This window comes from Vulpes vulpes, chromosome 10, assembly GCF_048418805.1.
Source record: "Vulpes vulpes isolate BD-2025 chromosome 10, VulVul3, whole genome shotgun sequence".
In the NCBI taxonomy this organism is placed as follows: Eukaryota; Metazoa; Chordata; class Mammalia; order Carnivora; family Canidae; genus Vulpes; species Vulpes vulpes.
The window spans coordinates 66,989,859-67,001,940 of NC_132789.1; the positions used below are offsets into that span (position 1 = coordinate 66,989,859).

A 12,082-nucleotide genomic window follows, 5' to 3' on the forward strand; every position below is an offset into this window, starting at 1 on the left:
GTTTACCTTTTTCCATCCTTTTAATTTATCGATATATTTATATTTAAAGTTGACTTCTTGAAGGCTACATAAAGTTGAGTCTTCCTTTTTTGTTTGGTCAGATAATATTTTTTAAATGAGATGTTTCAGGTGTTTACATTTAATGTGATTTTCATCTTGTACTATTTTTCTTTGTGACTAAAGGACTTTCTTTAACATTTTCTGTAGGTCTGCTGGTGCTAAACTATTTTAGCTTTTGTATATAAAAATACCTCCATTTTACCTTTGTTTTTGAAAAATATTTTGAATTCTTGAGTGTAGAATTCTATAACAAGTGTGGTCCATTCAGCCCCCTACCGTAATAATGTTCCTCTTCTGTTTTCTAGCTTTCATTGTTTTCACTGGGAAATCTTCTCTGTCATCTTTATTTTTATGCTTCTGCATGTAATGTGTCTTTTTCTCTACGCTTACTTATATTTATCATTTTTTAATTGAGACATAATTGATCTATAACACTATTTTAGGTATACATGTAATGATTTGATATATGTATATTGAGAAATGATTATCATAGTAAGTTTACTTACCATCCATCACCACACGTAATTACAAAAAAATTTTTCTTGTGATGAGAACTTTTAAAATCTACTTTCTTTGGAATTTTCAAATATACAGTAGCACCCCGTGAACTATATAGTCACCTGCTGCATATTACTTCCCTAAGATATATTTATCTTATAACAAATTTTGGATGGAGGTGGTCAAATGATAGAAATTTCTGGTCACTATTCTTTTATCTTTGTGTGTCTTGAGCCTAGAATCTGTAGGTTTTATATTCCATAAATTTTGGAAATTATTTATCTATTACTTTTTTTCCCATTATCTTTTACTTCTTGAAATATTTTTCTATAATCTTCTTTTTCTGGGACCCTAATTACATGTATATTAGGCTTTTCGAAGTTGTCAAGCTAGAGCTGCAATCCTCTCCCAAAACCATTTTCTCCCTCTTTTCATTTTGGATAGTTTCTTCTGCAATGTATTCAAGTTTACTAATCTTTTTTCTGCAATGTCTAATCTGCCTTTAATTTTTTTGTAGGTTTTTTTTAAGGATTTTATATTTATTTATTCATGAGAGATACAGAGAGAGGCAGAGACATAGAGGGAGAAGCAGGCTTCCTGCAGGGAGCCCGATGAGGGACTAGATCCCAAGACTCTGGGATCACGCCTGAGCCAAAGGCAGATTTTCGATTACTGAGCCACCCAGGCATCCCTTTTCTGTTTTTTTTCATTTCGAACATTATTTCCATCTCAAGAAATTCTGTTTAAGACTATTTTATATGTTTCATGTCTCTACAAGTTCTAGTGTTTTACTGTCCTCATCTAACAATTTTATTGTATGTGTCATTTTTTTTTTTGTATGTGTCATTTCTTAGTCAATTTAGATTGAATAATTTTTCTCCTCATGGCTTATATGTTCTACTTTACATGCCTGGCAATTTAATTGATGCCATATGTGCATTTTACTTTAATATATTTCTATAAATGTTTTAATATGCTATAAATATTAATATTATTGTAAACTAATATCAACATTATATTACTATAAACTATAAAAATTATACTATGATTTTAACTTTAAGATATTACTATAAATATTAGTATAAGAATCCAGATGTTTAACATATTATAAAATTACCATAAAATATATGGCTATATTTATTTTATTTTATTTTTTTTTTAATTAATTTTTATTGGTGTTCAATTTACCAACATACAGAAAAACACCCAGTGCTCATCCCGTCAAGTGTCCACCTCAGTGCCCGTCACCCATTCCCCTCCAACACCCGCCCTCCTCCCCCCTTCCACCACCCCTAGTTCGTTTCCCCGAGTTAGGAGTCTTTATGTTCTGTCTCCCTTCCTGATATTTCCCAACATTTCTTCTCCCTTCCTTTATATTCCCTTTCACTATTATTTATATTCCCCAAATGAATGAGAACATACACTGCTTGTCCTTCTCCGATTGACTTATTTCACTCAGCATAATACCCTCCAGTTCCATCCACGTTGAAGCAAATGGTGGGTATTTGTCATTTCTAATCGCTGAGTAATATTCCATTGTATACATAAACCACATCTTCTTTATCCATTCATCTTTCGATGGACACCGAGGCTCCTTCCACAGTTTGGCTATTGTGGCCATTGCTGATAGAAACATCGGGGTGCAGGTGTCCCGACGTTTCGTTGCATCTGAATCTTTGGGGTAAATCCCCAACAGTGCAATTGCTGGGTCGTAGGGCAGGTCTATTTTTAACTCTTTGAGGAACCTCCACACAGTTTTCCAGAGTGGCTGCACCAGTTCACATTCCCACCAACAGTGTAAGAGGGTTCCTTTTTCTCCGCATCCTCTCCAACATTTGTGGTTTCCTGCCTTGTTAATTTTCCCCATTCTCACTGGTGTGAGGTGGTATCTCCTTGTGGTTTTGATTTGTATTTCCCTGATGGCAAGTGATGCAGAGCATTTTCTCATGTGCATGTTGGCCATGTCCATGTCTTCCTCTGTGAGATTTCTCTTCATGTCTTTTGCCCATTTCATGATTGGATTGTTTGTTTCTTTGGTGTTGAGTTTAATAAGTTCTTTATAGATTTTGGAAACTAGCCCTTTATCTGATATGTCGTTTGCAAATATCCTCTCCCATTCTGTAGGTTGTCTTTTAGTTTTTTTGACTGTATCCTTTGCTGTGCAAAAGCTTCTTATCTTGATGAAGTCCCAATAGTTCATTTTTGCTTTTGTTTCTTTTGCCTTTGTGGATGTATCTTGCAAGAAGTTACTGTGGCCAAGTTCAAAAAGGGTGTTGCCTGTGTTCTCCTCTAGGATTTTGATGGACTCTTGTCTCACATTTAGATCTCTCATCCATTTTGAGTTTATCTTTGTGTATGGTGAAAGAGAGTGGTCCAGTTTCATTCTTCTGCATGTGGATGTCCAATTTTCCCAACACCATTTATTGAAGAGACTGTCTTTCTTCCAATGGATAGTCTTTCCTCCTTTATCGAATATTAGATGACCATACATTTCAGGGTCCACTTCTGGGTTCTCTATTCTGTTCCATTGATCTATGTGTCTATTTTTGTGCCAGTACCACACTGTCTTGATGACAAAGCCCACAGCAAATATCATTCTCAATGGGGAAGCACTGGGAGCCTTTCCCCTAAGATCAGGAACAAGACAGGGATGTCCACTCTCAACACTGCTGTTCAACATAGTTCTGGAAGTCCTCGCCTCAGCAATCAGACAACAAAAAGACATTAAAGGCATTCAAATTGGCAAAGAAGAAGTCAAACTCTCCCTCTTCGCCGATGACATGATACTCTACATAGAAAACCCAAAAGCCTCCACCCCAAGATTGCTAGAACTCATACAGCAATTTGGTAGCGTGGCAGGATACAAAATCAATGCCCAGAAATCAATGGCATTTCTATACACTAACAATGAGACTGAAGAAAGAGAAATTAAGGAGTCAATCCCATTTACAATTGCACCCAAAAGCATAAGATACCTAGGAATAAACCTTACCAAGGAGGTGAAGGATCTATACCCTAAAAACTATAGAACACTTCTGAAAGAAATTGAGGAAGACACAAAGAGATGGAAAAATATTCCATGCTCATGGATTGGCAGAATTAATATTGTGAAAATGTCAATGTTACCCAGGGCAATTTACACGTTTAATGCAATCCCTATCAAAATACCATGGACTTTCTTCAGAGAGTTAGAACAAATTATTTTAAGATTTGTGTGGAATCAGAAAAGACCCCGAATAGCCAGGGGAATTTTAAAAAAGAAAACCATAGCTGGGGGCATCACAATGCCAGATTTCAGGTTGTACTACAAAGCTGTGGCTATATTTATTTTAAAATATTATTATAAAATAAAAAGTTATATATTACTATACATATCTATAAGTATAAAAATTAAAAGTATAAAAATATAAATATATTACTATAATAGTATAAACATTAAATATTACTGTAAATATTTAATATATTACTATAAATGTAAACCTATATTTAATATACTACTATAAATATTTAGAGCTTCATTCTGGAATGTATTTAAGTTACTTGAGAAATGTTTCATCTTCTAGCTATGCTTTTAATCTTTAATATATGAGACCATAACAGCATTTACAATAAGAGCAGTTTTCTTCCATTACTGACACAAGACCCTTCTGACTATTCTGATAGACTGTGATTTATGAGGACTTTCATTCTGCTGCTGAGGAATTATTCCCACCTCTGCATGGTATTTGAGAATTTTTATCTAATGCTTTTGAGAGATACTTTCCTAACTGCATTCTTTTTCCTAAGGCTGCAATAACAAATTACCAGAAACTGGGTACCTTAAAGCAGCAGGAATGTATCCTCTTACAATGTTGGAGGTCAGAAGTCCAAAGTCAAGGTGTTGGGCACAGTTGTTTCCTTTTGAAGATTCTCAGAATCTATTCCATGCCTCTTTCCTAGTTTCTAGTGGTTGCCACCAGTCTTTGGCATTTCTTTCTCCTTGTGTGTTTCTCTGTATGTGTATTCTGTGTGTATTCTCTCTTTATAAAAGGACACCAATCGTGTCACAATCTGAGGTTCTGGGTAGACATGAATGTTTGAGACACACAGTTCAACCTACTACACTGAACTTGAGTATTTCCTTACATATATGCTGATCAGTTCTCATCAGTACTAAAAACTCTGTACACTTCTGTTTGAGAATTCAAGTCCTGACTCAAGATTTATTATTTTTCATGTATATAGATATTCAAATATGAAAGTTTTTAAAATATTATTTGTTCAGATAGTATTTTTCTCAACCATTTGAATTTTTAGAAGATCAAGTCAAAAAACATTAGGGGTTGATTTTTCAGCAATTCCTTCATTTTAAGGTGAGAAATTGAGTTTTTATTTTATTGGTTTTTTTTTTTTTTTTTAGATTTTATTTTTATTTATTCATGAGAGACAGACAGGCAGAGACATAGAGAAAGGGAGAAGCCGACTCCTTGCGGGGAGCCTGATGCGGGACTCAATCCCAGGACCCTGGGATCACAACCTGAGCCAAAGGCAGATGTTCAATCACTAAGCAACTCAGATGCCCCAGAAATTGAGTTTTCTGACAATATGTTAATATAGCCACTAAAATTTTGAATGTCCCCTAAAAAAATAAAAATCTGAAGCTATTCATTTAAAATATACTTTAAAAAAATAATTTGACTATGTTTGCAGGAAACTAAATTAATGAAATGTACATGTAATATATCATGGCCTGGACAAATATAAATTAGGATATAAGGTTATGTTGGTATGTACTAGGAGAAAAAGTAAATTGTAAATAAAATGTTAAATAGGTCTATACAGTTACTATTCTATACTGGAAATTTGGTTTTCAGCATCCTAAAAGTCTAAGCAAAGAGAAAAAGCTCATAGTTGATATAGTTTTCTCTGTCCAGGCAAAAAAAAAAAAAAAAAAAACCTTAGTAATTCTTTCTAGGAAACAATTTATATAAACATTTAGTGCTGAAAGAAGTATCTCATATAGAAAAAACATTCGTTAGTCTTTTCAGAAACACTTATACAACAGGTACAACAATGAATCTTTTAAAACTTTTTTACTTTTAATTAGGAGGTTATATTTCTGCAGAATAACATATTATAGTGGTTTATATGAATTATTCTAATAAATTAGAAAAAGATAACCTAACTCTGATAGACTTCTTCATAGTTTCTATCACCTAGATGTTTCTTAAAGGGCAGACAGTTTCAGCTCTAGTGAGGACTGAGGTATTAATAAAAAATATTTTGTCTTTTTTTTAATATTTTGTCTTTTTAATAAGATTACACATAAAATAGTGATTTTATTCAGTATTTTATTTATATGTTATACATTTTGTGTTAACAAAGTGTTTTAATTTAAATAACTTTTTTCATTCTTCATGCAGGTTTGATAACCCAGCTGCTGTAAGCCCAACTCCTACAAGGCAGCTAACTTTTAACTATCTCCTTCCTTTGAATGCTTGGCTTCTATTAAATCCTTCAGAACTCTGCTGTGATTGGACCATGGGAACAATACCCCTAATAGAGTCATTTCTAGATGTTAGAAATCTTGCCACATTTACTTTCTTTTGCTTTTTGGGGGCATTGGGAGTATTCAGTCTCAGATACCCTGGTGATTCCTCCAAGACTGTTCTAATGGTAAGAAACTTCTTAATTTTTTTAGATTATGTAATGTTCAGTTAATTTAGAGACTGCCTTTATTTATTTAAAGATTTTATTTATTCATGAGAAACACAGAGAGGCAGAGAAGCAGGCAGAGGGAGAAGCAGGCAGAGGGAGAAGCAGGCATCCTGTGGGGAGCCCAATGCAGGACTTGATCCTGGAACCCCAGAATCGTGCCCTGAGCCAAAGGTAGACCTGCGTTCAGCCACTGAGCCACCCAGGCATCCCTAGAGACTACCTTTAATTTGTCAAAGCATCTTCTTAGAAACAGCATCTTTCTTTGTTCAACATCTGCCTAATTTATTAACTTATTTTAAGCTCTTCTAAAATTACATATCAGAATTGCATATGCAGGCATAATTTGACATAGACATTCAGCATGTAAAATAAAAACTGGTTATGAATTTCCCTGATTTGATAGGAACTCTAAAACCATGAAGCATCCCTTTGGCATCACTTTGTTCTATTTCTTTACCCAAGTAGATTATATACTTTGAGGAAATGGTTCATATTATATACTTCTTTTCTTGATACAGAAAAGAGTGTCATGTATGAGAGAGATAGCTAGAAATGTATAGCTCTTTTGTTCTCATTAGCAAGATTTTCATTACTCCCCACATTATTTTCTGCTATGTTCAGAGGACTCTGATAACAGCCTACTTGTCGTTTTTCTGAGGTGTATTTCTTTGTAATTTTCTTACACTGCTGTCACTTGTAATGAGTTTTTTTGTCTCTTCCTTTAAATTACTGAAGACAGTAATAATCTTTAACATTTTCTTGAGTATTTGCTATATACCAGAAAGTATTTTTCTAATACTTTAAAAATATATCTGGCTACAGCCACTAGGTTCATTTATTCATTCAGTAAAGTTTTTCTTATAGCTTATGTATCAGGCAGCCTTTTAGGCACTGAGGATATGACGAAAAGAAATACAAAGCTCCAATTACCAAGGAACTGTCATTTTGGAAAAATTTGAAGCTAATCTCTGAGATATAGAGAAGATTGAAAAAAAAAAAAACAGAGTTTGGGGGGGAGATCGTATTTACTATTATTTTTGAATCTGTTGAGTTTGATCTGGTAGAGATTATGAATAGCACTTGGTGCCTGGAGTTCAGAGGAGAGTCCTGAGCTTCATATAAAAATTTGATAGGTTGGCATAGAGATAGTAATTGAAACTAGGCTGTGAATAATGTGTTCCATGGAGAGGTTATAGAGCAGCCTTTCTCAGTTCGGGTTTTGTCACTTTTCTCAAAGGTGATAACCAGCTATTACCATTTTAGGTGCATGGAATAGAAGATAATTCATATTACACAATGAATGCCTTAGAGTGTTTGGTCTTATTTCTCCCTCAGAAGATAGTTGAAGGGGGCTATATAGAGTTAGAAGAAACCTACAACTAGTTCTTGAAAAACTCCTATATTTAGATACTGTCTAGAGAAGAATGAATCTAAATAGGAAACAGACCAAATGGACAGAAAGGTAGGTCAGTGTCTCAGGAAAGATGGAATGGTTATCACTAACATGCTGTCAAGCAGAAAAGTGAAATCAGTCATATTTGATCTCTTTAAGGTGTATCAGTTACTTAAATTTATTTCTGTGGAGAGATTTTATTAGATGAGGATATGAAGATTGTTAGTGTAGATAACCTGTAGAAGTAATTCAACTTTGAATATTTCAAAGGAGGAGACAAGCTTGAATTTATTACCACCTAAGAGAACACTGCCATCCTCAAGCATAAGAGACTGCTGATCTCCTGTAGAGCTTGGAGGAAGGATAACGATCTAGAATTAGTGGACCTTCAGAGGGAGGAGAATCACTTTCATTGGAGTACTCAGTTGGCTGACTTTTAGAAGCAAGGGGATATCACTAATGGGTTGACTTGCAAAAATGTACTCATTGATTTGAAAAGTTGATTAAGTAGGCTTAAAATCAGCTACTTATTACCTTGGCTATAAAAGTATTTTCCTAAAAGTGTGGGAATTTGTTTTATATCTGAGGGACATAATGAATGGATAAAGTAACTTAAAAATGTGTTGTCAAAGGAGATATTTAAGGTTGGAGAGACAAGAGCTTATTTGAATATGGATAGGAACAATACAATTGATTAGAAAATGGTTGAGTAAATGAAGGGATGGTTAATTGTGAGATTGTGAGGAGCAGGGGCAATGTAGAAGCTCAGATTTGGGCTGAGATAGATGGAGACACTTCTGTTGCAGAAAGAATGGAAATCACATTTGTGTGGATGTTGGTAGGTTTAGTAGCAGGAAATTGGAATTCTTGTTTTATGGCTTTAGTTTTCTCTGTAAGTTTGAAAAGGATGGTCACCTGCTGAAAGTGACATGGATCAAAAGTTTAAAAAAGTAATCAAGATTCAAAATAAAGGAGAGCGGGAATGACCTATCAAACCTAGAATTTCTGAGTAATCTTAAGTATGAATTTGGAGTTTAATAATCATGGACTTATGATACTAATCTCTTCTGCTTTGGGACTATCTCTAGTAGTGCCTTGCTGTTCGGTTAAGTACAGACAAAGCAGGTACGTGATAGAATACATTCAAAGCTGAGATTCTGCTAAAAGAAAGGGAAAATAAGAAAGGATGAATATAAAGTTTTGGCATATAAAATGATTTATATAATCTGAATAAAAATAGGATAGTGCCAATAAAATAAGCATAGATTTATATAAATGTTATGGGTATAAAAAAGGAACAGTTGTGACTTTTGGTATAACTGCTTGAAGATAGTCCTATTTTTGCTATTAAAAAATAGCATCTATTTGTTAAAAAAGATGTTAAAAATATTTGTTAAAAATAGATGCTATTTTTATGGTGATATTTTGTGAAGATCTATGGAAGGGATAAGTAGATCAAAGGAGTACCTGCTAAGTACCAGATACCATGTTAAGCACTTATTAAAATGTCATATTATGTATCCTAACAATATAATATAAATAATTATTAATTCCAATTTATAAAGAATCACAGATTGGCAAGATGATTGGGTAATTTACCTTATGTTCCATAGGAAGTAAGAAATGAAACAGATTTGTTCCAGACTCCGCACTACTACCTTCCCTTTTAAAGAGAATTTTATATCACTGAAGACGGAACTTGGGGTAGCCATAGTTAGCTAGGTTGGCATGTATTAACAGAGAGCATCTTAGAACTTTTGAGTAAGTTAATCACTCAAGACATTCCTTTATCTAAGAACCAGTAAATTTTTTTGTGAAATTTCTTTTTGTGTATGGTATGTAGCTTACGCATCAGTGCATGATACATCTTTGAATGAATTTAACACTTCTAATTATTTCAAATAAAATTGCTTTAGAGCAGCCATGAATTAATTAAAAATATGTTGATTTGTTTGTCATTAGAAAAGGACTACAGCAGTGCCTGGGTGGCTCAGTCAGTTAAGCGTCCAACTCTTGGTTTTGATTCAGGTCATGATCTCACAAGTCTGGATATCAAGCTCTGAGTGGAGGTCCCTGCTCAGTGGAGAGTCCACTTGAAGATTCTCTCACTTTGTCCCTCCCCTGACTCATGCACAAGTGTGTGTGTGTCTGTGTCTGTGTGTGTACACATGCTCTCTAAAATAGATCTTTATATTAAAAAAAAAAAAGACTACATATTTAGGAATATCTCTGTTTCACAGCTAGCTGATTATTTTTATCAAGCACTCCTGGGAAATGGAAAGTGAATTATGTACTCAAGTGTTTTAGCTTTTTGATCAAAAAGAAAACATTAAAATTTCAGATATATAAATTAATATGATTCATAGTAGTTCAGTAGTGCTTTTCTTTAGATTCATTATTTCCTTATTACAAGTCATTAATTTGTCATATATGGTGAAAGTATTTTTTTCAATGTGTATACATCTCTACATCTGTATTTTATTAATAAAACATATTAATAAACAATCTTTCCTTTCAAACTGTTAAAAGACTCAAATCTCTGAAGCTGAAGAACAACTTGCATAGTTACTCAGTTAGGAACTATAAAACAAATTAGGATAACAAAACATAGAAGCAGATGTCCATAGAAACAGATGTCCTAATAATAACCAACTTATTTCCTTTCACAGATTATTTGTGTGCTAGTTGTTTGTATCCTGCCTTTTTAATGGCTTTTGAGTCTAGAAATTATGTGCTATCTCATTTTCAAAATGACAAAAAGAATCTAAGCATTTTTACAAAAAGGATACCTTATTTCAGTTTCCAATATAATATGAATACTTACAGTTGTAAAACTACAAAAACTGGCATGATTGTTTTGTCATCCTTTACAGTTCAAACCTGTTAACATCTTTGTCAGTGTATTTTTACCACATGTACATAAGTTGGAAGTATAAAAATTATTAATGTCTAATTTTAGATATAGTTTCAAAAGTTCATTTTTTTTTATTTAAGGACAAACACTACTTATAAATTCTAGCTTGTTCTCACCTTGGTGACATTCATCCTGATATTTATTGTTATTGTTCCTAAGTTGCATTCTTTAGGTTTAAATTAGTATTGTTTACAGTATTATTAAAAATGGTCCACCAATACATTATTCAGATTAAATGATAAAGTATTTGGGTTTAACTTTTGAACGTTTATATATATTTTTTTAATTTATTAAAATATCCTTTTTCTTTGTAGGCACTTTGTTTGATGGCGTTACCATTTATTCCTGCATCGAACCTTTTTTTCCCAGTTGGATTTGTTGTTGCTGAGCGAGTATTATATGTTCCTAGCATGGGGTTCTGTATTTTGGTAGCCCATGGATGGCAGAAAATATCAAACAAAAGGTGAATCAAAATGTTAGTTCATTTAATGCTTACTAACTATAGAATTAAGTGTTTAAAATGTTTATTAGCTCAGTTATATAAGTCTTTTATACCTTTTTGTTTTTCATCTTCTCATTTTTCTGTAATTGAAGTTAGGGAAGCTCCATAGCACCCACCTCATTCTATATTCTTCTTATTTATACAATTTTATTGGACAGCCTGTGATATAACAAACTTTGCGTTAGACCCAAATGAAAACAAGGATTTTGTTGAAACTGAAGTTGTAAATGACCATTGCCACTTCCATATAACTAAGATATAGTCCCTTACTTAAGTCATATTGAGTTAATATGTATAAATACATAAAGTAAGCAGTCCAGAATTTCTTGACATCATCAGTATCTGCATCATAACCACCACATCCTAGTTGCTTTAAACTAACAAGGAACAGAATAATCACACTGTATATATGGATATGGACAAGTCACATATATACAGTGACTTGTCACTGACTGCTTTCTCACTTTCCGGTCATCCTTCAGCCTACAGAATTGACTTGTCTCTACATCATTGGCTCCTGGTAGCTAAATCCAGTCGGTGCTTGTATTTAAATTTATTTCCCTGGCATCTGTAAAAAGTCTGTTTCCTAATTCTCTTCCATGTCTGCTCATTGCTGCTCAGTCCCTACTCACAGTCTTCTTGCTATACCTACTCTTTAAGGATTTTTTTATTTGCCAGACTCTTACTCAACAGCGTATTTTTTTCTCACACTGCGTATTCTCCCTGAATCGTCTCATCCATGTGTATAATTTTCACTAACATCTACCAAGCCTTTTCTCTTAACTTCTACCCATATATCTAATTTTAATCAGTACCAATTTTGGGGTCCTTACCATGTGCCATGTGCCAAGAGCCATGATAGATCCTTGAGATTTGTTTTTTCATTTACCTAAACATTTCTTAACTCTGTTGTGCATGTTTGAAAATTGAAGCTCATATAGGTTACTTGAATCAGGTTACCTCAAGACACAGCTAGTAAACAGAATTTTGATTCAAATTTATATCGGACTGCTTCCAG

At 33.6% G+C, this 12,082-nt stretch overlaps 1 protein-coding gene across 2 annotated transcripts in view; it reads left to right on the forward strand.

Annotated features, from left to right (window-relative positions):
• TMTC3 (transmembrane O-mannosyltransferase targeting cadherins 3) overlaps positions 1-12,082 on the forward strand; it is a 58,247-nt gene that overhangs the window by 26,519 nt on the left and 19,646 nt on the right. For both annotated transcript variants that reach the window (XM_025992200.2, XM_072724549.1), the window contains exons 7-8: positions 5,961-6,213; positions 10,877-11,025. In XM_025992200.2, the coding sequence (XP_025847985.1) occupies positions 5,961-6,213; positions 10,877-11,025 (402 nt within the window). The remainder of the gene's footprint in view (positions 1-5,960; positions 6,214-10,876; positions 11,026-12,082) is intronic.